The sequence below is a fragment of the Exophiala dermatitidis genome, assembly GCF_000230625.1.
Source record: "Exophiala dermatitidis NIH/UT8656 unplaced genomic scaffold supercont1.4, whole genome shotgun sequence".
NCBI lineage: Eukaryota > Fungi > Ascomycota > Eurotiomycetes > Chaetothyriales > Herpotrichiellaceae > Exophiala > Exophiala dermatitidis.
In genome coordinates this window covers 2,337,976-2,356,091 of record NW_008751649.1, presented here as the reverse complement: position 1 = coordinate 2,356,091, position 18,116 = coordinate 2,337,976, and the positions used below count along the sequence as shown (strand labels likewise).

The following is an 18,116-nucleotide window of genomic DNA, read 5'->3' as shown; positions in this document are numbered from 1 at the left end:
ACAAGCGTTGCTCCACGGCGGTAAGTGTAGTCGTCCTCCGTTCAAAGGAACGCCCACATCGCCGAACTACTACAACACCCCGAAACACCTCATATTTAAGGACATCATAATGCGGACAATCGAAGGTAGTCGCGCATTTCAACTCCTTGTCTCTCAGTGCTTACAGAGGCCGTCAAATATCCGGAGGCGGTGAGACGCGCCCCGTTTGAAATCCCACCCTACTACCACACGAGATGTCGAATGAATCAGGGATCCGGGGTGTCCAGCCATCTCACTCAAGACAGTTAAGAGAATCTGACGATAACGCAATGCCACCTCCAGACGGTGGGTACGGCTGGGTGTGTTTGGCTTGCTGCTTCTCAATCAACTGTTTCACCTGGGGCGTTGTAGCCGTAAGTCACAGCGTCCGTAATCGTGCACTCGCATGGCTGTCTCCCTCCGACTCTAAGCGGTCCAAGACCCAAAGCTAACAAATACAGTCCTATGGTGTCTATCTATCGTATTATCTAACAATCGACGCCTTCCCTGAAGCTCGACCTCTGGATTACGCCTTCATCGGTGGTTTGAACTTCGGAATCGCGATGCTTTCGGCTCCCCTGATTACGCGCCTGGTGCGGTCCTACGGCATCAGGTTGCCCATGATGGTGGGAGCAGCCATGTTTGGAGGAGGTTTCATCGCAGCGTCTTTCGCTTCTCGTATCTGGCATCTCTACCTCTCGCAAGGTGCCTTGGTCGGCTTGGGTGTCGGCTTCGTCTACGTACCCAGCATCGCAGTTCTGTCTCAATGGTTCGCGAGAAGAAGGAGTCTTGCCAACGGGATCAGTGCGGCAGGTTCAGGAATTGGTGGGTTGATCTTCTCCTTCGCCACTGGTGGCATGATAAACCACCTCAGTATCGCGTGGGCACTGAGGATCACGGGGGCTATCGCGTTTTTAGCTATTCTCCTGGCCGCGATCTTCATTCGCGACCGCAACAACATCATTCGACCGCAACAACATCCCTTCGACCTAGACCTTGCATGGCGCGCCGATGTTCTCTTGCTCCTTTCATGGGCCTTTCTCAGCATGCTAGGGTACATCGCGCTCCTCTACTCACTCTCGGACTACTCGATCTCCATCGGACTGTCCAGGCAACAGGCAACACAGGTGACTGCCTTTTTGAATATGGGAACGGCACTCGGGCGCCCTTTTATTGGTGTTGCGAGCGATCGTTTTGGCCGATTTGGAGTTGCGACCAGCCTAACTTTCCTCTGCGGGCTCGCGTGTTTTGTTATCTGGATCCCAGCCTCGTCATTCGCACCAACGGTTGTGTTTGGGATTCTGAGCGGAGCAATTCTAGGAGTTTTTTGGATGGTACGCATTATCTCGCCCACACAGATTTTACATTTTTGGTGACTCACTAACTGACTAGACTATCGCGCCACTATGTGTTGAAGTTGCAGGGTTGAAACAGCTTCCTTCGCTCCTCTCACTCTCCTGGTTGTGTGTTGTTCTCCCAACCACCTGTACGTCGTCCTTGTCTGTTCTAGCTTAGGTTCTGTGCTAACTCCCCTTGGTTCAAAGTCTCCGAAGTCATCGCGCTCTACCTTCGTCGGCCTACGCACACCCGTCCCTATTTGTACACTCAAATATTCTGCGGAGTTTGTTACATCTGCGCAAGCTCTTGTCTGTGGGGTGTGCGAATGCTCTGCAAACGGAAAAGTATACACACTGAAGATAGAGAGTTGGTAAGGCCCGGTTAAGGCCCCGATAACTGGCTTCACAAATACGACTCTAACCTGCTGCTCTCACGGAGGCCTTCCTACTTTGCTTTCAACCATGGTTCAGGATTGTACTCCTCCATGAGACGCGTGTACTCCTCACCCGCTCGAGCCCAACCACTGATCCCGTCTAGTAGGATTGCACTTGTGATTCCAGAGATTTGTCGATCATCAAGTAGGTCTTGAAACCATCCGGCAGCACGAGTGCCTCGGCCCCTAGATGACCCTGAACGGCGGAAGAGTGAGTAACGACACCACGTGTGGAGATAAAATGCCTACCGCAATACCAGATTACGGTTCGTATACCCGCATTTCGACACAAACTTGCTAGAGTTGGGAGGCTGTGGTAGAGACTCTGAGCAGGAAGATTGATAGAACCTCTGATGGCCCCACCCTGTTTATTAGGAGTAAGCGTTCAAGCAACATTAAAGCCTGTCAGTTCTCGTCACCTCATGATCGGTCCTGCGTAAGTCCACCAGGAGAAAGTCTCCCCCAGGCATTTTTCCATTTTGAAGCCATTGCAGCAACTCTTGTCGACTAACGACTGCAGGCGACTGGTTTCGCGGTTTCGGATATGCGTCGTACCAGGCTGACTCTTGGGCCGCCATCCCTCAATATTGCTCCGCGAGAATGGATGGAACTCTGCGAGCAATCAAAGCGGTTTCGAACAAGTGATTATTTGGGCAGAGTGGGAGCACCACGAGCCGACTACCACTTGGCGCAGTCACTCGCCCCCGGTTCATTCGCCGAAATATTGCCCCACCCAACAAAGCCTCGCACTTAGTCACTCACATCTTTTGATTGGCTCAAAGAAATTGTCCCAGTTGCCTCCATTCCCTACTAAAATGTACGACGCCACAGAGATACTCGCACGCAGCAAAATCTCGCCTGCTGGTCGAGGCACTTTTAAAACTCCGTCCTCTCGGATTCCCTTGACTACAATCCTTTGCTCTGTCGACTGCTCCCGCTACATCAAAATGGCATACTCTCGCGATGGCCCAGGTATTGGGCCCAAACACGACTCTCTGGAGCACCACTCAACTCCACCGGCCAACATCGACGCCGAGAAACAACAAAGTCAAGAACAGGTGGAACACAAAAAATCAGTATACGCGGGACTTGGCTGGTTAGACCGGCTACTCGTCCTCTGGATCTTGTTGGCAATCATCGTCGGCATCCTGCTTGGCAATTTTGTCGGCGGTGTTGGGCCAGCTCTCCAGAAAGGCAAATTTGTCCAGGTCTCCGTTCCCATAGGTAAGAGCAATCAAACGATACTCTTCTTTCTTCCATAACTGACTGGAACTCTCTGCGGTGCAGCTGTCGGTCTGTTGGTGATGATGTACCCAATCCTCTGCAAAGTCAAATATGAGACCTTGCATCGCATTTTTGCCCATCGCCAGATTTGGATCCAACTGGGTTTCAGCGTTGTGGCCAACTGGATTATTGCTCCCCTTCTTATGGTATGTTACGCGCTACGAAGCCTTCGTTCAACTGTATGCTGAAGAGATAGCTCGGATTGGCTTGGGCCTTCCTGCCGGATCGACCTGAACTTCGGAACGGCCTCATATTTGTGGGTCTAGCACGCTGCATTGCCATGGTGAGCGCGCTCATCTATGTTGTTGAATGAAGTATTCACTAACAAAACTACGTCGAAGGTCTTGATTTGGACAGGTCTTGCCGGAGGGGATGAGGAGTATTGCGCAATTCTTGTGGCCTTTAATTCAATCCTGCAGATGGTCCTCTACGCACCCCTGGCTATTCTTTTCGTCAACGTTATAAGCCACGGCGGAGACTCCAAAGTTGCGTACTCGACAGTCGCCCGAAGCGTCGGGGTCTTTCTTGGGATACCTCTTGGAGCTGCCGTTGCGACCCGCTTAATCCTCAGGCGCATCAACGCTACCTGGTACGACCAGAAATTCCTCAAGTGGATCGCTCCGTGGTCACTTTTAGGGCTTCTCTACACGATTCTCGTCCTATTCGCCTCCCAGGGAAGGCAAGTAGTCCATCAAATTGTCTCAGTTGTGCGAGTCGCTGCGCCTCTTATTGTATACTTTGTGGTCATTTTCTTTTTGACACTGTTGATCACAAAACGTCTCGGGTTCGGATACAAACTTGCAGCTACTCAGAGCTTCACTGCAGCCAGCAACAACTTCGAGCTGGCGATCGCGGTTGCGGTGGCCACCTTTGGAGCTACCAGCGACGAGGCTCTGGCCACTACCGTCGGTCCCCTAATTGAGGTGCCGGTTTTGATTTCACTTGTCTATGTTGTGAGATGGATTGCCGGTCGTTGGAACTGGGAAGACTAGTCACATGGAATATTTGAATGCAGGCTTAAAGCGCACATGAGCGAGAATTTGTATTCTTCCTGCCTTGTCACGCAGACTCCAGAGTGTGGAGGTTGGAGAACGACCCATCGGTGGTATCTCTTGCTAGGTGGTGCCGAAGCACCCGCCGATTTATTGCCGGGCGATTGCTGAAACGGGCAGAGTGGGGAGTTTCGATGATCCGGCAAAATCGGAAGCCATGTCACTGGCCTATTTTAATTGGGCCGGGGAGGCTGTTAAATTCCTGCCGCCGGAGATGTAGGTGGTAGATAATTTCAGCGCCAGTCCCATACCCCATATGAGTACATCCGCTGGCTTCAACTCCAATTGCTTTCTATATAGGTATATGTACTAGAATGAGTCAGATGCTCGCAGTTCTTAGCAGCAGAGGATCCATGGTCTATCATTAGTTCATGGCCAGCGGCTCTCGTTCACTAAAGCGGTCACCGAACAAGGCGAAGTGCGGCCGCATAACAACGGTGTATTTCACAAATTCCTCAGCACAATCAACCAGTCGGTCTCGATTACTTCCCGGCATTAATCTCGACCCGCCTTCGTCCGCGTCCTCGCCTGTAAATAAGGTGTAGGCCTGCGGAACTGATGACTGGTTGGGGATGGTAAACATCCGCATCCATCTGCCTAGAACACGCAGGCTGTTGATCGTGTTGAAAGATTGTGATCCCCCGGAGACCATTGCCAATCCTAAGGTGCGTCCCTGTGTAGGTCGCACCGATCCAGTACTTAACGGGATCCAGTCAATTTGGTTCTTGAAGACGGCTGTAAGATTACCATGTTGCTCCGGTGACACCCAGAAGTGTCCATCGCTCCAGCGACTGAGGTCTCGTAGTTCTTGCACCTTTGGATGGCTATGCTGGTCATCATCTTTGACAGGCAGACCTTGCGGGTTATAGACGCGCACGTCACAGCCGAGCCGCCAAAGTATACGGGCGACTTCAAAGGCGAGAAGTTTCGAATAGGACCTACGCGGAGTAAGTATGTCTTAATCAGATGGACCTCGCACGTTATCTTACCTTCGACGAAGACTCCCGTACAATATCAAAACTCTAATCCTCTCGCCTGTTATTCTCAAGTCGTTATACGCCAATTCAGTCACAGTGGCGAGCTCCAGCTTGCTGACCCAGTCCTGCTGTTGGACATTGTCCGGGAGCAAGAACGGTCGATATCTCGAACGGATCGTAGGCTCATCCATAGATGCCGGGATAGAAAGCGATCGGTAGGCAAAATCAGGATGACGTTCAGGTTTTAGAACCACGCGCATGGACGACGTATTGTTTAGATCGCCATTCAATGGTAGGTCAGATTTGGAGGGGATTGGAAGGATCCGAAGATCCTGCGCTTCGGCGCAGACGGGAGGATGTCGGGGTTCAGCGGCCACCGTCATTTTGCGGGGGCTAGATGTGAAGGCGAGAGGTGGGAATCTCGATTGATTGATGGTACGAATGTGACCGAGATGATTGATACAAATCGGCGGTTTCATAAGGTGCTGGAGGGCACTGCACGAGCGAAGGGCAGTGATCCCTTAATGTCTGTGGCTCAAGAAGGCCTGGGTATTATTGGTCTTTCAACAATTTTCGGCAGTCGCGATCGCTTTGTCACTCGGCGACGATGATTCGCCATTGACGAGATTAGCGTCGGCGCCCTCGGCTATTGCTTATGTCACTCCCTCCCCTGTCGGGTGACCGTGAGGTTTTTGCCGGTGGACCTTTCTGGAGGCTTCTACTAATTAAATAAACTCTACGGCGATTTCTCTCACTTTGAGGACGCCTAAGAGTAGTCAGAGACTTATTATCACGCAATATCTGCCGCCTCATCTGCGTCACGGCCGCGTTGTCCCTCCCACTCTTCGTCCAATCATAGTACTGTCTCGAAAGAAGCGACGCAGCTCATTGTGCATTGCGACAAAAATGAATTAGGGTCCTGGTACCCCGCGAATTATGTGGCTCCGTTGTTCTACAGCATGGGTACTAGGGTACAGACATCGTATTTGCGACCCCTTCCTTCAAGTCCCTTGCTAAATATGGTAGGACTCTTTCCCTGAACGAACGATCGACAGAAACCGTCTTAACCAACGTAATTTCCGCGCTCGACGTCAAGCGTACGTCCAGGAGTTAGAGCAGCGTGTCCGGGAGCTCGAGGATGCCGGGGTGCGGGCAACAAAAGAAGTCCAGCTTGCAGCTCAGCAGGTGGATAAGGAAAACCAACTGCTAAGATGGCTGCTCAAAACCCAGTTCGGTGTCAACGCAGGCCAAATCAGCAAATTCCTTTCCGAACTCAACTATCCCACCGATTTCTGCATGCAAAGCTCCGTTCGGCTAGAAGGCGGAGCGGACATGTCTAGAGTGTCCGGGGAACCAGTATCGAGCCTGATATCGACCACGAAACCTGGAGAGGTGGTCATGCCGAGAGCGACGCAGGGTTCCCCCTTTCCAACACCGATGAGTTCGCGGGAAGAGAGACAACAAGGCGTTGGAATTGGCCCAGAATCTCCAGAATATCAATTCAAGTCTCCCATTACACCGTTAGCGGGCATAGACGCTCTGCAGTCAGGACAAGCTACATCACATGTTCATTTATTCAATCATGGACTCCGGACGACTCTCCAAACTCCACCTTCGCAGTCCCGAACCCATGAGGGCCGAAATGAAACCGAACTTGATCATTCCTGTCATCTTCAGCCCGTGGATCAGCATCTTCGAGATTCCTGTGCTACATCTGAGAAAGCTACTGATTCTTGGGCTGGAGAAACGCCGTGCGAGGAAGCCGCGAGAATCATTGCGAGTCTTCGCGGGCCGAACACCCAGAGCGATGTATGGAGTGAGTTGGGTTGTGGCACAAGTCAAAGCTGCAGGGTTAAGAACCTCTCGGTTTTCGAGCTGATGGATATGCAATGATCATTCCGTGGGATTATGCTCCTTTACTCGGCACTGTGGACATTCTCCTCGAATGGACTTTGCGAACTTTACATGCTGAGTCTTTGGGCGTAGGCATAGATCCCGTTGCATTTCGCGTAATGGTATCGGCCTAATATGTGTTTCATTGTCTAGACTCTCCATTTAATGACATGCCTCTCCATGGATTCAGGAGGCTGCCTGATTGCGCATAGCCAAGCTGATTGTTTCAATACGACTTCTACTTAGCTTCCTTTCCACAGTATGTCTTCCCGCTTCAATTTGGATTGAGTCACGCGATGTCAGAATTCTTCTCAAGGAATGAACAGTCATGACGATGAAACACAGAAAAGTTCCGGACTCCCTCCAGCCCAACCACAAGCAAGCCCGGTATCAGGCAGAAGCTTGGACTCCAATAATCCATAAAATTCTGTCACGTACCGTTGTCCTCTCACGCAGTTCTCATTTCTCCTTCGTAATGACCATGTCCTCGGTTGGTGATGCATCAATGCTCTCTCTATCACCGTGATATCTTTCTGCCAGCTCCTCCAACGTTTGACGCTTTGTCTCTGGAATCAGCAGGGTGGTGAATACTCCACAAAGCATGAAGAGAGCAAAAATTTCCATGACGTGATTCAGCCACTTGTTCGTGCCAGTCTTGTTCCTTAGGGGCCCAATTAAGGCCTGAGCGAGGACAGCACCGACTTTTCCCGCAGCGGCTGAGATACCGTGCGCTGTCGACCGAAAGCGTGTGGGATACACTTCGCCAGGGACTAGAGAAATTAGCTCTCAACGATGAAATTTCGCCAATAGCCTCACCAATGAACGTCGTAGAGTTTGCCCCGAAGTTGGAAAAGAATTGGCAAAGGACGTACAACGCTAGGAGCGTATGTGACGATAGTGAATGATAGGCAAATCCGATGACGCAGAACAATATCGTCAGAATAATGAAGCTGGCCATCTGAATGGGTTTACGGCCGATTGTGTCGATAAGCGCAACCGAAACCCAATATCCTGGGATGTTGCCGGCGACGGCTAGGATGAGATTGCCGACGGCCGTATTGTATAGGTTGTCGTAGACGTTTTTGGAGCTGGCGTACCCAATTGCACCAAGAATGGCGGAATTGTTTAAGCCTAGGCCCCAGAAGGCAACGTCAATGAAGAACCATGACCCTGCAGTTCCGAGTAAAATCTTCCCATGCCTCCATTGCCGAAAATGGGTGAAGAACTCAGACCATGTTGCCTTGGGCGCTTCGTTCTTTCTGCGGGTCTCTGCGACATAGGCATGACCTTCCTCCGCTTGTCCCTGTCGCTTACCACGAAGATATGCCCGAACATCCGCTTTCGCCTTTTCGACGTCCAAGGTGATATCTGCAGTGTACCGTGGTGTCTCTGGGATTGTCAAGCGGAAGTACACCGCTGCAAGAGCTGGGACCGTGCCGAAGGCAACAATACTGCGCCACATCTTATCGGCAGCGATCTGGCATCGCTCATCACACTGCGCCGGTGTGGCGGCCGGTAACAAGGCGTCCTTCGAAGCAACGACGCAAACAAAGGAGACTAACGCTGCCGCGAGGTTGCCAAATCCCTGCCTGCGGCATCAAGTTAGTAAAGTTCTGCTCCATTACAGTAAGACTTCTCACATTGCAAACACCGCGTTCATCAACGCTCCACGCCATTTGACCGTTGCAAACTCAGATGTGATCACAGACGAGAGAGGATAGTCACCGCCGACACCAATACCCATGACAACCCTCCAGAATATCAACGGCCCTAGAAAGGAAAGAGCGGGACCTTGGCCAGTTATCGTTTGACCAAACGTCCCAACCAATATAATGATCAATTCGAGGCCGTACATTCTCTTCCTTCCCAATTTGTCCGCGAGCCATCCAAAGATGACTTGACCAATAACTGCGCCTGCTGTCGTGGAAAGCTTAATGGCAGTATCCGCAGATGTGGGGATCTTGTGGCCCGGGAAATAGACCAAACCAATGATTGCAGTAATGAAGTTTGCGCTGAAAAGGTCATAGGCATCTGTAAAGAAGCCCGTACCAGCGACAAGGACGGCTCGCAGATGGGAGAAACCCACAGGCGCCCTGTCTACCTCAGCTAGCGACTTACGCCTCTGCTCGTGAACGCTCAACCGGGACCATGAGAATCGTTGGGGGCGGTATTGAAGGTTTCTTCCTTAGAAGGGAGAATATGAGAAGCCATCTTAAAGAATTGTATCTTTATCTCACAAAAAAATCTTGGAAATCTGCGAAAAGAAGCATTTAAGGTCGATACTCAGGTCTCAATATATATTTGAACAGGAGCTAGAAAAAGAAAAATTTCGCCAATACATCTCATTCAGTCCACACCAATGACATATGCACGTGGGTACAAATACAAAGATCTATTTGTGCATTAATGGTGGAGGTCAAGTGAAAGTAAGCGAATGTGTGGGAATGGAGATCGCCTTTCGGTAGAGGTAGCGGAAGCGTGCATTGCACGTAACGTAGGTATTAATTGACGGATCGCCTTAGACAGATAATGCGTCGTGAATTACCAACACCTACAGCTTTGTGGTAAATCAGTGTCTAGCAGTCTGATGGACAACCGTGATTATCACTCTTGCGCCTTATGACGGCACACTATAGAGGTAAGTACGTCTGGGTAACAGAGGGCCTCGTGCTGGCCAGCACAGTGCCGGTCAGAAGACACAGCCTATTCCATTCGGTACTATGCTGTAACGTCAATTCGCCTCTGATTGATGTTCGCACGTCGCCTTAGCTCGATACGGAAATGTGTCATGCAGCACTCTTCAAGCATAATGAAGCTCAACCAAGGCTTTTAGCGCCTTCGCTAGTGGAGCTTCTGGCAAGGTTGTTGTAAGGAACCAATCAAGCGCGAACACTGACAAAGATGTCTAACCTGAATGTCTCTAGCACGCTGCCACAAAGAAACATTTGAGGGGGTCATGAAGCCCTGTCCTCATTTGTCGTCGGTCGGGGAAAGACTTCAGTTCTTATAGATCAGCGGTAGCCACGTCGTTGGACCTGTTTGTGGCTCTGTAGCTTAGCTCGTAATTTGTCATTGTTAGAACCTGATTCGCTTCCCGACTCAGTGCTTCTCTCCTTAGGGTGAAGTCCTGGCGCTACCCTAGCGACAGACCACTTGCCAACAGCCATTCGTCTGGGACGACATGGCTAGTTAGCATGGTTAGGGTCAATCGGACGGACGCACTGACATACCTCCAATTATCGCAAACAAGACAGGATGTCTTGACTCCATGCCTACTCACTGCAGCAGGTGTTGGTTGAGTCTGGGAGGGTATCCACCTTTTTGAGTAGAGTCTTTTCGAAGTCTCGTGCCTTGTGGACCCGTCCCGTGTTCTTATGCTATTTCAACATACGAAACACTGCATTCCCTGACCACATAAGGACTCTGGCAGCATCGCATCTCCAGGAATAAGGGTGAAATACTCACAGCTCCTCTTCACTAGTTATCTTAAATGAACGGCACAACAGTACAAGCTTTGTCCACACTGCATGAGCAGGGCTGGGCACCTCGAATTTCAATCACAGTAAACACTCCCACCCCCTTAGACGCCGGAGGCTCCCAAAGGCCATCAAATGGTGGTGCTTGGAGTCCGCTGCAGGAGCTCAGCGGGGTGGTAAGTCTTACGAGCAGGGAGCCGCTCACCATAAAACATGCTCAAATCAGTTTTGAAGGTACTCGCTTGAAGAGCTGCCTGAAAGTTTATCTCATTGACCAGTCTAATCACCATAGGCGAAACTCGAGTTCATACTCAAAGTGTCAGCAAAGAGGACCAACGAAGAATTGTAACCCGGAAATCAAGATACAAGGTGAGTTACGAACCGGCAAAGTAGGACCAACTCTTACTTTACGTCCAGTTCCTAACTCAATCACTCGACCTCGACAATTTGGAACGGTCAAATCCCCCCGAGGCTGGATTTTGTCATTATTCTTCTCAGTTTCATTTTATTATTTCCAAGTGGGTGACACCAAGAAGCGGGAGTGCCCCGCGGCAGTGTCTTACTCTTCCACCAACCTTTTGTCATGGACCTATCTTGACAGATGATGCCGACAATACCACCTACGCTCAACCGCTGATCGAATACAATCTTAGAATTGTAGCGGTTTTCACCGACTCACACGCAACGGGAGGGGCCGTCAAAGTATCTGACCAACTGGAAATCCACATTCAGGCCGGCCCCGAGGTCTTTCCTCCTTGCGATACCGAAGACTGGTTCAGTGACCTTGTGACCAAGCAAAGCCATTCGCTTCGACCGTCCATCTTCAGCTTCCAAAAATACACGATGAATGTCATCGCTCATGAGCCTTCTCCAGTCCTGATGGTTGTGGCCCATCCATTCGAGACCACAGAAGTAGTAATTCGCGTCGTCGTCACAGCCTCACCACGCAACGTTGATATAGGGGCGTTCGCTACGTTTCTGCAAAGAATCGGGTTCAAAATCATTCCAGGACTGCGAGCAAAAACGTTTTATTCCACGCAGCCGTTCCCAAAACTCCCTGCGCAAGCTCTTCTGACGGTTGATGGGCCCCATCGACTTCACGATCAGATCCTAAAGTTGGAGCAGGTTGATCGATCCTTGACCTCTTGGCGACTCGTGGCAACTAACGCCGCGCCATTAAGTGACAGAGGAGCCATCGTTAGGTCAACAATTGGACACAAAATCCATCCTCCAAGGAGCGATCCAACGCCACCGGCGGAGTGGCATAGTGAGATATCTTTCAGCATCAAGTTGCCTAACGACGTTACGCCGACTTTTTGTAGCGCCATTGCAGCGAGACAATATAGTCTCATCATCCTGCTGAAAGCATCTGGTATCAGCATCGAAAACTTCGTTCTCGAAGTGCCGATCCAGCTTGTGTCAGCTCCCACTCTTTCAAACTCAGTCTACTGGAGTGATTCAGGAGATGGTCTCTCAAATGTCTATGAACCCGAGCATTTGGATTATGAGCAGGACTCATGTAAAGTGATCTACGATGATCCACCACCAAAGTATATATAGTTCAATTGTGCGAGAAAGATACCGAACAAATGATAGCCGCAGACAAGATGCCACCTTATAAGTAATGCCACCCATTCCCCAAAAGGCTCTCTGTTCCCGGCGATGTCGGAAGAGAGAGAACGGAATATAATCATCACGCGGCAGCACCCATGGAAGGAGCGATTCACATGACAGGCCCGTGAATGACTCTAAGAGCGAAGAGTTGGGCTGAAGGTGACATTTTAACCGTTTTCGCCTCTAAATCTGGCCATTCAGAGCGAATCTTGATTTCAATTGATTCCTATACTAAGAAATTGAAAAATTCAGTGGTTATCTGCCGGGTCCACCTATCGTAGTTTTCCTGCATCATCCAGATCACTGGTAGAAGGCGTAGCCCTCAACATTTAGCCGCATTATTCGACGTTGAATCTAGGTCGAAGAGAACTCCGGCGTCTTGAGTAGTAGCTGAGGACGCTTTGCGGAGTCGCTCCACCTCCCGCTGAAGTGCAATAATGTAATCGATTGCCCGTTCGACCGTAATCGCTTTACACGGGCCCTTCTTCTGCTTCCCGACCGCGTCCATCTGCGGCATTAAACCTTGGAGGGTTTGAATGGCTCGCGACAGCCGGTTTCTGCGATTCCGTTCGTCGATCATATGGGCCCTTTGTTTCGAAAACGTGTCGGCGAGAAACGAGTCTGGATAATTGAGGCCGTGATGGGAGTGGCTTCCTTCCTTGATGCAGCCATAGTTTGACTTGACCGCCAGAACACCGTACGAAGGTCCTGCTACAGACCCTCCTTGAGCCATGTCAGCTATCTCAACTGCGGCTCAGTGTATTAGACTTATAGCGTACGAGGCACAACCTGTTCCGTCTGAGTTTCCTTTTCACTCATTAAAACGAAATCAGGAAAATATTTACTCTCTTCTGGCGCCTAAATCATATGCTATCCGCTTGAAATCGATAGCGTGCTTGTCAAAAATAAAGAGAACACTTATGCTCACAACTGAAGGCCCCTATAACCGGTTCGGTGGGTGCTGAGGTGCGGAGTATAAGGCTCTGAAAGGGTAATTCTAACCTCTAGGGTATACATGATCTTGGGAGCACAAAGGTAGACAAATGAATTTAGAAGAGCAGTATCTTCGGAGACCTTCCGAGGCTGTGCGGTACCATGCAGCGTGGTGTGTCACCTTCTCCGTTAGATTCACCAGCCTGGACTGCTATAAACTGGGCGTCAAGGTGCGGTGAATCAATGAAGCTACAAGCCAGGCGAAACCCTTTACTGAACGGAGTTAATTTCCTGGGGGCAGTGTGATCCAAGTACTCCGTACATGAGCGAATGGGACCTGATCAGTGACTAAGTATTAGCCCTTTCCCGCTCAACTACTGCCCAAGCAGCTCTCCCCTTAGCTTTCATTCTGTCAATGGCGCTTCCTGCCTTTCCCGTCATGTGCAAGTTCACTAGCATAGATCACTAAACAGGAGGGGCTTAGTCGACTCCGGTCACAAGGTGAGCAATGAGCGAACTGCGAAGAGCAGCGCAGAAGTAAATTTACCTCACCCCCCAGTGTAGGCCTAACTCGATGTGGCTTCCATGCAGATGCCGCCCAATCTTTACGCCTTGGGGGCACAAAGCGCAGGTTGGAGATTCAGGGTGCATAAAAGGAGGCCTGCTCTTGTTTGAACCTTGACTCTTCTCACACAGCTCCACAAGAATTGAGGGAAACAAGACCACAATGGCTGCCACAGATAGGACTTCTCCGCCGACCCTGAAAGAGTCAGTGAAGCAAAGCGACTTCTCATCCATCACCGAACCAACGAACACATCCGGAAAAGAGGTATGCACAGAATGGCTGATTTTACTCTTACATCATGCAAACATGCTGACGAGTACCAGAATCTAACCACCACTAAACACATGATCTTTGAGCCTCAAAAGTTGGAGGCCAACGAGAATGTTCGTGACGGGAATTCCAACATCAGAAATTTTCGTTCAATAGCAGATCTAATTTATTTTACAGGACCAGAGAAGACCATCGGGGGGAGATACCCATAGACAAGGTTCCAATTGCACCGAATGGGTCATATGTTGTGTATTTTGCGGTCTCATGGATAAGTAGCTATCGGAGAGTTAGTCAGTAGGGCTTCAAATTGTTCTGGTGGGCGCCCCCTTTACCCGTATAGTGGACAACAGACGTCTAGTTATTGGTAGTTGTCCGGATTGTACCGAATCGCCATTCGGGCCTAGTGCTTTGTCACTGAATCCTCCTAATTCGTCGTTTCCCTTTCTGCCTCGTATGACAAACAACACGTAGACTAGCGCTAAATTACACGACTCCGGGGACTTTGGTTGGCCCGTTCGAACTTTGTGTGAGTAAATATGCTCGATTCCGTGGCAGCGGGCCATGGAGTCGCTGGGCCCGCTTGGATGGCAGTCCGCTGTCGATTTTCCGCAAATGCTTGCGGCCCCTTGGCATGTGCCGCCTGCACCTAGGTTTGAGCTGGCACTTCCTCTGTATTTGAGCCAGCTGCCTGAGGCTGCATCCGGGATTCAGCGGTAGCAGCTACCGCTCCACCATTTGGGGAATGATAGTGTGCAATGGCTGGGTGTATAGTCCTCTGATTATCCGTGCCAATCACAGCAGTCATCTCCACGTCTCCGTTATAAGCACCATGACCGTGAACGCGACTATTGTGGATCACGGCTGTAGGTGCACTCAGACTCGATAGTATCATAACAGGTCCTTGAGTTGCTCCCGCTGTAGCTATCCGACTTGTCGTTTCCTCGTGGTTTTGCTGGCGTATCAGTCGTTCTCGGTGAACCATCAGATTCGTCACATTGACGGGACAGTAGCCTGGTGGCAAGGCTGATTTCTTGCACATAGGGCATAAGGAGGAGCTGTTACGGAGAAAAAGGTCGATGCATTCGGGGTGGAAGATGTGGTTGCAAGGGAGTTCGCGGATGGGAGTTTCGCTATGGATAAAATCGCCGAGGCAGATCGGACAGGCTGGCTGGGAAAATGGTACTTGCCGTGTAGCCGCTCCGCCGGGCGTAGCTGGGGCACCTTCTATTTTCGAGGTGTAAGTATATTTCGGCAATTTGTCGAGGATATCTTGAGGAACGCTGAGGCGTCTGATTCCGAGAGCTTCAAGGTCGACTTCGCCCCTCGCGATACGCAAGGAGAGGAGGGTGCGTTGCCGTCGCTGGATCACCATGGTAAGCAGGAGGATGGCTAGAAAGATGGCAAGAGTGGTGATCACGAAGACCCATCGGCCGTCTAGCGAGCCGCGGCCCGGCATATCGTAATGAATGAGTGGCTCATCCAATGCGTCTCATCTAGTTTAGTGAGTGTCCCGGCCTTCGTGCCTGCGCTGACGTCCGCCGCGTCCGTCGCTTCGGTGGTCGTCTAACCTTGTCTTATATATACCTCGATTCGTTGTTGAGATTCCGCGTCCATAGGAGAGCAAACACGACATGAGCTACATTCGTGTGGGCCTCCTCGTCTACAGAGCTTATTACCCCAGACGTCGAGCGATGTTTTACTGCCACGACTCCGTCTTGCCACTGGTTCTTTGTCAGCATCCATTTCTACTGGGCGGGAAACACTGCTTGGCAAGACTTCCTCATTCGTTATCGAGCGTACGGAGCTGACATCGGGGAAGGGATATGAATAGAGCCAATTAGGGACGTTCAGTGACAAAGCGCTAGACTCCATTTGATTACAAGCGGAATAGCTCGCCTTGTGGGCCGCGCATGCCAATACATCATTTCACCAAAACAATCAACATGTCCAACTCATTAGGCTCGCAACAAGCGCCACGGAAGCATCGAACTCTCGTCTTTGCATCAGTCGAAGTGGGCAGCCCCTTATACGCATGCTGTCGAAGCTGACGATAGAACTTTGATATGCGACAGAAGAGTTAGGGGTTGGAGCAGATAGTACCGGAATTGGAAATTAGTTGTTCGATTTCGTTCATTAGCTCGAGTTGTCACTAATTCACTTCGATTGGCTGGAAGGTGGTACGTAAACCACGGGACCGTTGACAGAGTATAGAATTCCCCTGTGATTTGACACAAAAGGGACATTAGGCATCCTCTAGGTTCTAGCCTATCCTCACACCAGCTAGATGTGATACATTCTCCTCACGGAACTGAGAACCGTTTCTGTAGAATGTCGCTTACAAAACACACCGAAATTGCACTTGGACCATATCAGCTCATAGAATTGCTGCCGGAAACCATTCATCTATTAAATTAGCAACGGAGCCAAAAGCCATTCTTACCATCTACGGCGCGAATCAACGCCGATCAGAAGTGGTATATCAGAAGCGGTCTGAATTGTCCTTTGCTGACCAATACAACAGGATCCTTCACCAATACCTCTCTGAATTCTGCGCCACAGACGACTGACTGGTTCTAGAATATTCGTCAAAGGAGTAATGTTTCTCGATGGACTGGATCTAATTCAGCGGGGAAGTCGGATATCCATTTGAGCCTAGCGCTTTGTCATTGAACCCACCTAATTCGCGATCAATCCTATCATCTGCTCCGCGGGTCATCAGGGGCCAGTCTTCACTTTTGCGTGGACAGCGTCTTTAGCTCCATAATACTACGGGCTTCGTGCAGTGGACTCGCTTGATCGGCTGAGTGGTTGACAGGTATCGGTGCGACCGTACCCCGTGCCTTATCCATAGGCAGGTATAGCAGATGCAAAGGCGACTATGGTCGAATGGTAGGGACCCAAGAAAAATGTAATCTCGGTGACTATATCTACGAGGCTACATTTAGCCTGTCCTCGTCCTTTCAATTTCAGCAACAGGAGGGGATAACTCTCATTTCCGCCATGAAACACTCGTTTCGGTGCTTGCAAGGATGAAATCAACTATTCGAAGCTCTCGCCTACAATATGATGGGATTTATCCGACTACCAATGAGGAGAGACTCCAAGACGAAAGTAGGTCATTCTGATTTAATTTCCTTATTCTATCTGGACTCACATCGTGAACAGCCATATTGACGAGCCTGAGAAATTTGGGGCAAGTATTGCAACAGCAAGGAAAGTACGAGGAGGCGGAGCAAATTAGCCGGCGAATGTTGGCAGGTTATGAAGAAGCACTGGGACCGGATCAACCGGAGACGCTGGTATGCGTGAGCATCCTTGCGACGTTGATTCAACTACAAGGAAGGTACGAGCAAGCAGAAGAAATGAGTCGGCGAGCACTGGCAGGATTTACGACGGTCCTCGGGGCAGATCATCAACACACGCTGAGGAGTTTGAGCAATCTAGCGACGGTACTTCAAGATCACACGAAGTACGCGGAGGCGGAGGAGATAAACCGGCAGGCGTTGGCAGCATTTGAGAGGACATTAGGACAAGACCACCCTGACACGTTGACGTGCGCGAGCAATCTAGCGATGGTGCTTCAAGATCAGGGAAAGTACGAAGAAGCACAGAAGACGTACCGCAGAGCGTCGATAGGGTACGAGAAGGCCCCACAAGCGAATTACGTCTCCTCTCAGCAGAGAGGATATTACATTGAACCACAGATGATTGCTAGGTGCCTTTTTTAACATCACCTTATTGAACTGAGAGCTGGATACAAACGGCAAGCAGAAAGCGAACTCGGACGTTCAACATTCTGGCACACCGTTGCCGGTGTTTTCTCTCATTGCTCCCCTTTTGACTGGCGTCGGCAAGCACTATTGCCCGACTTAGACTCAATGGTTGCAGCGTATTTGGCAAATAAGCAACAAGCACAGGCATGGATATAAATCTGGAATGATGACGAAGCAATGGGGCCGTTATGGATACCATTTTGCTTCCTGGCAGACGTGATCGGTTTTGATGAATGAGTAAGCAAGTAGCATCCATGAGCTTATACTCGCATGCAACGGCTATCGGAGCGAAAGTGCGAATACCCGTTACCACGGTTCTGGAAACAGATCCTTGCCTCTTCACCAACTACAGTGGAGTTGGGCCGAGACCACAAGACTGCGGTATTCTGAGGCTCGAACTGGTACCAATAGCGATCTCTAACGGACGAGTAGACTACCGCGTTATCCGGGCGCAAGATGTGTGGAGAAGACTTCGTCTATGGAAGATGTA

The 18,116-nt window shown here is 50.3% G+C and overlaps 11 protein-coding genes across 11 annotated transcripts; 6 read left to right on the top strand and 5 right to left on the bottom strand.

The window, feature by feature from the left end:
- Positions 1 to 233: 233 nt before the first annotated feature.
- HMPREF1120_05176 (MFS transporter, MCP family, solute carrier family 16 (monocarboxylic acid transporters), member 6) lies at positions 234 to 1,741 on the top strand (the record flags this gene model as incomplete). The annotated part of the gene is made up of 4 exons (XM_009159340.1): positions 234 to 392; positions 480 to 1,352; positions 1,411 to 1,504; positions 1,563 to 1,741. The coding sequence occupies 4 exons, from the start codon at positions 234 to 236 to the stop codon at positions 1,739 to 1,741; spliced, it is 1,305 nt and encodes a 434-aa protein (XP_009157588.1).
- Positions 1,333 to 2,448, bottom strand: HMPREF1120_05175 (arsenate reductase (Arc2)). The gene is made up of 3 exons (XM_009159339.1): positions 2,209 to 2,448; positions 2,039 to 2,153; positions 1,333 to 1,985 (listed from the first exon to the last, which is right to left on the bottom strand). The coding sequence occupies exons 1-3, from the start codon at positions 2,365 to 2,367 to the stop codon at positions 1,801 to 1,803; spliced, it is 459 nt and encodes a 152-aa protein (XP_009157587.1). The 5' UTR covers positions 2,368 to 2,448; the 3' UTR covers positions 1,333 to 1,800.
- A 288-nt stretch (positions 2,449 to 2,736) lies between these two features.
- HMPREF1120_05174 (arsenical-resistance protein) lies at positions 2,737 to 4,065 on the top strand (the record flags this gene model as incomplete). Its single annotated transcript, XM_009159338.1, has 4 exons — positions 2,737 to 3,013; positions 3,077 to 3,219; positions 3,270 to 3,356; positions 3,415 to 4,065. The coding sequence occupies 4 exons, from the start codon at positions 2,737 to 2,739 to the stop codon at positions 4,063 to 4,065; spliced, it is 1,158 nt and encodes a 385-aa protein (XP_009157586.1).
- Positions 3,289 to 5,811, bottom strand: HMPREF1120_05173 (arsenic resistance protein ArsH). The gene is made up of 2 exons (XM_009159337.1): positions 5,115 to 5,811; positions 3,289 to 5,063 (listed from the first exon to the last, which is right to left on the bottom strand). The coding sequence occupies exons 1-2, from the start codon at positions 5,579 to 5,581 to the stop codon at positions 4,490 to 4,492; spliced, it is 1,041 nt and encodes a 346-aa protein (XP_009157585.1). The 5' UTR covers positions 5,582 to 5,811; the 3' UTR covers positions 3,289 to 4,489.
- A 1-nt stretch (position 5,812) lies between these two features.
- Positions 5,813 to 7,950, top strand: HMPREF1120_05172 (uncharacterized protein). The gene is made up of 2 exons (XM_009159336.1): positions 5,813 to 6,073; positions 6,129 to 7,950. The coding sequence occupies exons 1-2, from the start codon at positions 6,062 to 6,064 to the stop codon at positions 6,993 to 6,995; spliced, it is 879 nt and encodes a 292-aa protein (XP_009157584.1). The 5' UTR covers positions 5,813 to 6,061; the 3' UTR covers positions 6,996 to 7,950.
- On the bottom strand, positions 6,967 to 9,382 carry HMPREF1120_05171 (MFS transporter, PHS family, inorganic phosphate transporter). Its single transcript, XM_009159335.1, has 3 exons — positions 8,636 to 9,382; positions 7,812 to 8,584; positions 6,967 to 7,765 (listed from the first exon to the last, which is right to left on the bottom strand). Exons 1-3 carry the CDS (start codon positions 8,848 to 8,850, stop codon positions 7,455 to 7,457), a joined length of 1,299 nt encoding a protein of 432 aa, XP_009157583.1. The 5' UTR covers positions 8,851 to 9,382; the 3' UTR covers positions 6,967 to 7,454.
- Positions 9,383 to 10,019: 637 nt separating this feature from the next.
- Positions 10,020 to 12,321, top strand: HMPREF1120_05170 (uncharacterized protein). The gene is made up of 3 exons (XM_009159334.1): positions 10,020 to 10,705; positions 10,764 to 10,840; positions 10,889 to 12,321. The coding sequence occupies exons 1-3, from the start codon at positions 10,486 to 10,488 to the stop codon at positions 12,029 to 12,031; spliced, it is 1,440 nt and encodes a 479-aa protein (XP_009157582.1). The 5' UTR covers positions 10,020 to 10,485; the 3' UTR covers positions 12,032 to 12,321.
- An 86-nt stretch (positions 12,322 to 12,407) lies between these two features.
- HMPREF1120_05169 (uncharacterized protein) lies at positions 12,408 to 12,818 on the bottom strand (the record flags this gene model as incomplete). Its single annotated transcript, XM_009159333.1, has 1 exon — positions 12,408 to 12,818. The coding sequence occupies one exon, from the start codon at positions 12,816 to 12,818 to the stop codon at positions 12,408 to 12,410; it is 411 nt and encodes a 136-aa protein (XP_009157581.1).
- Positions 12,819 to 13,705: 887 nt separating this feature from the next.
- Positions 13,706 to 14,065, top strand: HMPREF1120_05168 (uncharacterized protein; the record flags this gene model as incomplete). The annotated part of the gene is made up of 2 exons (XM_009159332.1): positions 13,706 to 13,847; positions 13,907 to 14,065. Exons 1-2 carry the CDS (start codon positions 13,746 to 13,748, stop codon positions 14,063 to 14,065), a joined length of 261 nt encoding a protein of 86 aa, XP_009157580.1. The 5' UTR covers positions 13,706 to 13,745.
- HMPREF1120_05167 (uncharacterized protein) lies at positions 13,976 to 15,602 on the bottom strand. The gene is made up of 2 exons (XM_009159331.1): positions 14,186 to 15,602; positions 13,976 to 14,129 (listed from the first exon to the last, which is right to left on the bottom strand). Exon 1 carries the CDS (start codon positions 15,307 to 15,309, stop codon positions 14,500 to 14,502), a length of 810 nt encoding a protein of 269 aa, XP_009157579.1. The 5' UTR covers positions 15,310 to 15,602; the 3' UTR covers positions 13,976 to 14,129; positions 14,186 to 14,499.
- A 985-nt stretch (positions 15,603 to 16,587) lies between these two features.
- Positions 16,588 to 17,581, top strand: HMPREF1120_05166 (kinesin light chain; the record flags this gene model as incomplete). Its single annotated transcript, XM_009159330.1, has 2 exons — positions 16,588 to 16,964; positions 17,019 to 17,581. Exons 1-2 carry the CDS (start codon positions 16,883 to 16,885, stop codon positions 17,579 to 17,581), a joined length of 645 nt encoding a protein of 214 aa, XP_009157578.1. The 5' UTR covers positions 16,588 to 16,882.
- Positions 17,582 to 18,116: the final 535 nt, after the last annotated feature.

Excerpts from the sequence above, each read along its gene's own strand:
- HMPREF1120_05175 (XM_009159339.1), bottom strand. The coding sequence starts at position 2,367 with ATGGCGGCCCAAGAGTCAGCCTGGTACGACGCATATCCGAAACCGCGA. Across the intron at positions 2,154-2,208 it reads TACGCAGGACCGATCATGAG|GGTGGGGCCATCAGAGGTTC; the intron begins GTGACGAGAACT and ends CCTAATAAACAG. Across the intron at positions 1,986-2,038 it reads AACCGTAATCTGGTATTGCG|GGTCATCTAGGGGCCGAGGC; the intron begins GTAGGCATTTTA and ends TCCGCCGTTCAG.
- HMPREF1120_05173 (XM_009159337.1), bottom strand. The coding sequence starts at position 5,581 with ATGAAACCGCCGATTTGTATCAATCATCTCGGTCACATTCGTACCATC. Across the intron at positions 5,064-5,114 it reads TACGGGAGTCTTCGTCGAAG|GTCCTATTCGAAACTTCTCG; the intron begins GTAAGATAACGT and ends TACTCCGCGTAG.
- HMPREF1120_05171 (XM_009159335.1), bottom strand. The coding sequence starts at position 8,850 with ATGTACGGCCTCGAATTGATCATTATATTGGTTGGGACGTTTGGTCAA. Across the intron at positions 8,585-8,635 it reads ATGAACGCGGTGTTTGCAAT|GCAGGGATTTGGCAACCTCG; the intron begins GTGAGAAGTCTT and ends TTGATGCCGCAG. Across the intron at positions 7,766-7,811 it reads AAACTCTACGACGTTCATTG|TCCCTGGCGAAGTGTATCCC; the intron begins GTGAGGCTATTG and ends TAATTTCTCTAG.
- HMPREF1120_05170 (XM_009159334.1), top strand. The coding sequence starts at position 10,486 with ATGAACGGCACAACAGTACAAGCTTTGTCCACACTGCATGAGCAGGGC. Across the intron at positions 10,706-10,763 it reads TGCTCAAATCAGTTTTGAAG|GCGAAACTCGAGTTCATACT; the intron begins GTACTCGCTTGA and ends TAATCACCATAG. Across the intron at positions 10,841-10,888 it reads CCCGGAAATCAAGATACAAG|TTCCTAACTCAATCACTCGA; the intron begins GTGAGTTACGAA and ends CTTTACGTCCAG.
- HMPREF1120_05167 (XM_009159331.1), bottom strand. The coding sequence starts at position 15,309 with ATGCCGGGCCGCGGCTCGCTAGACGGCCGATGGGTCTTCGTGATCACC.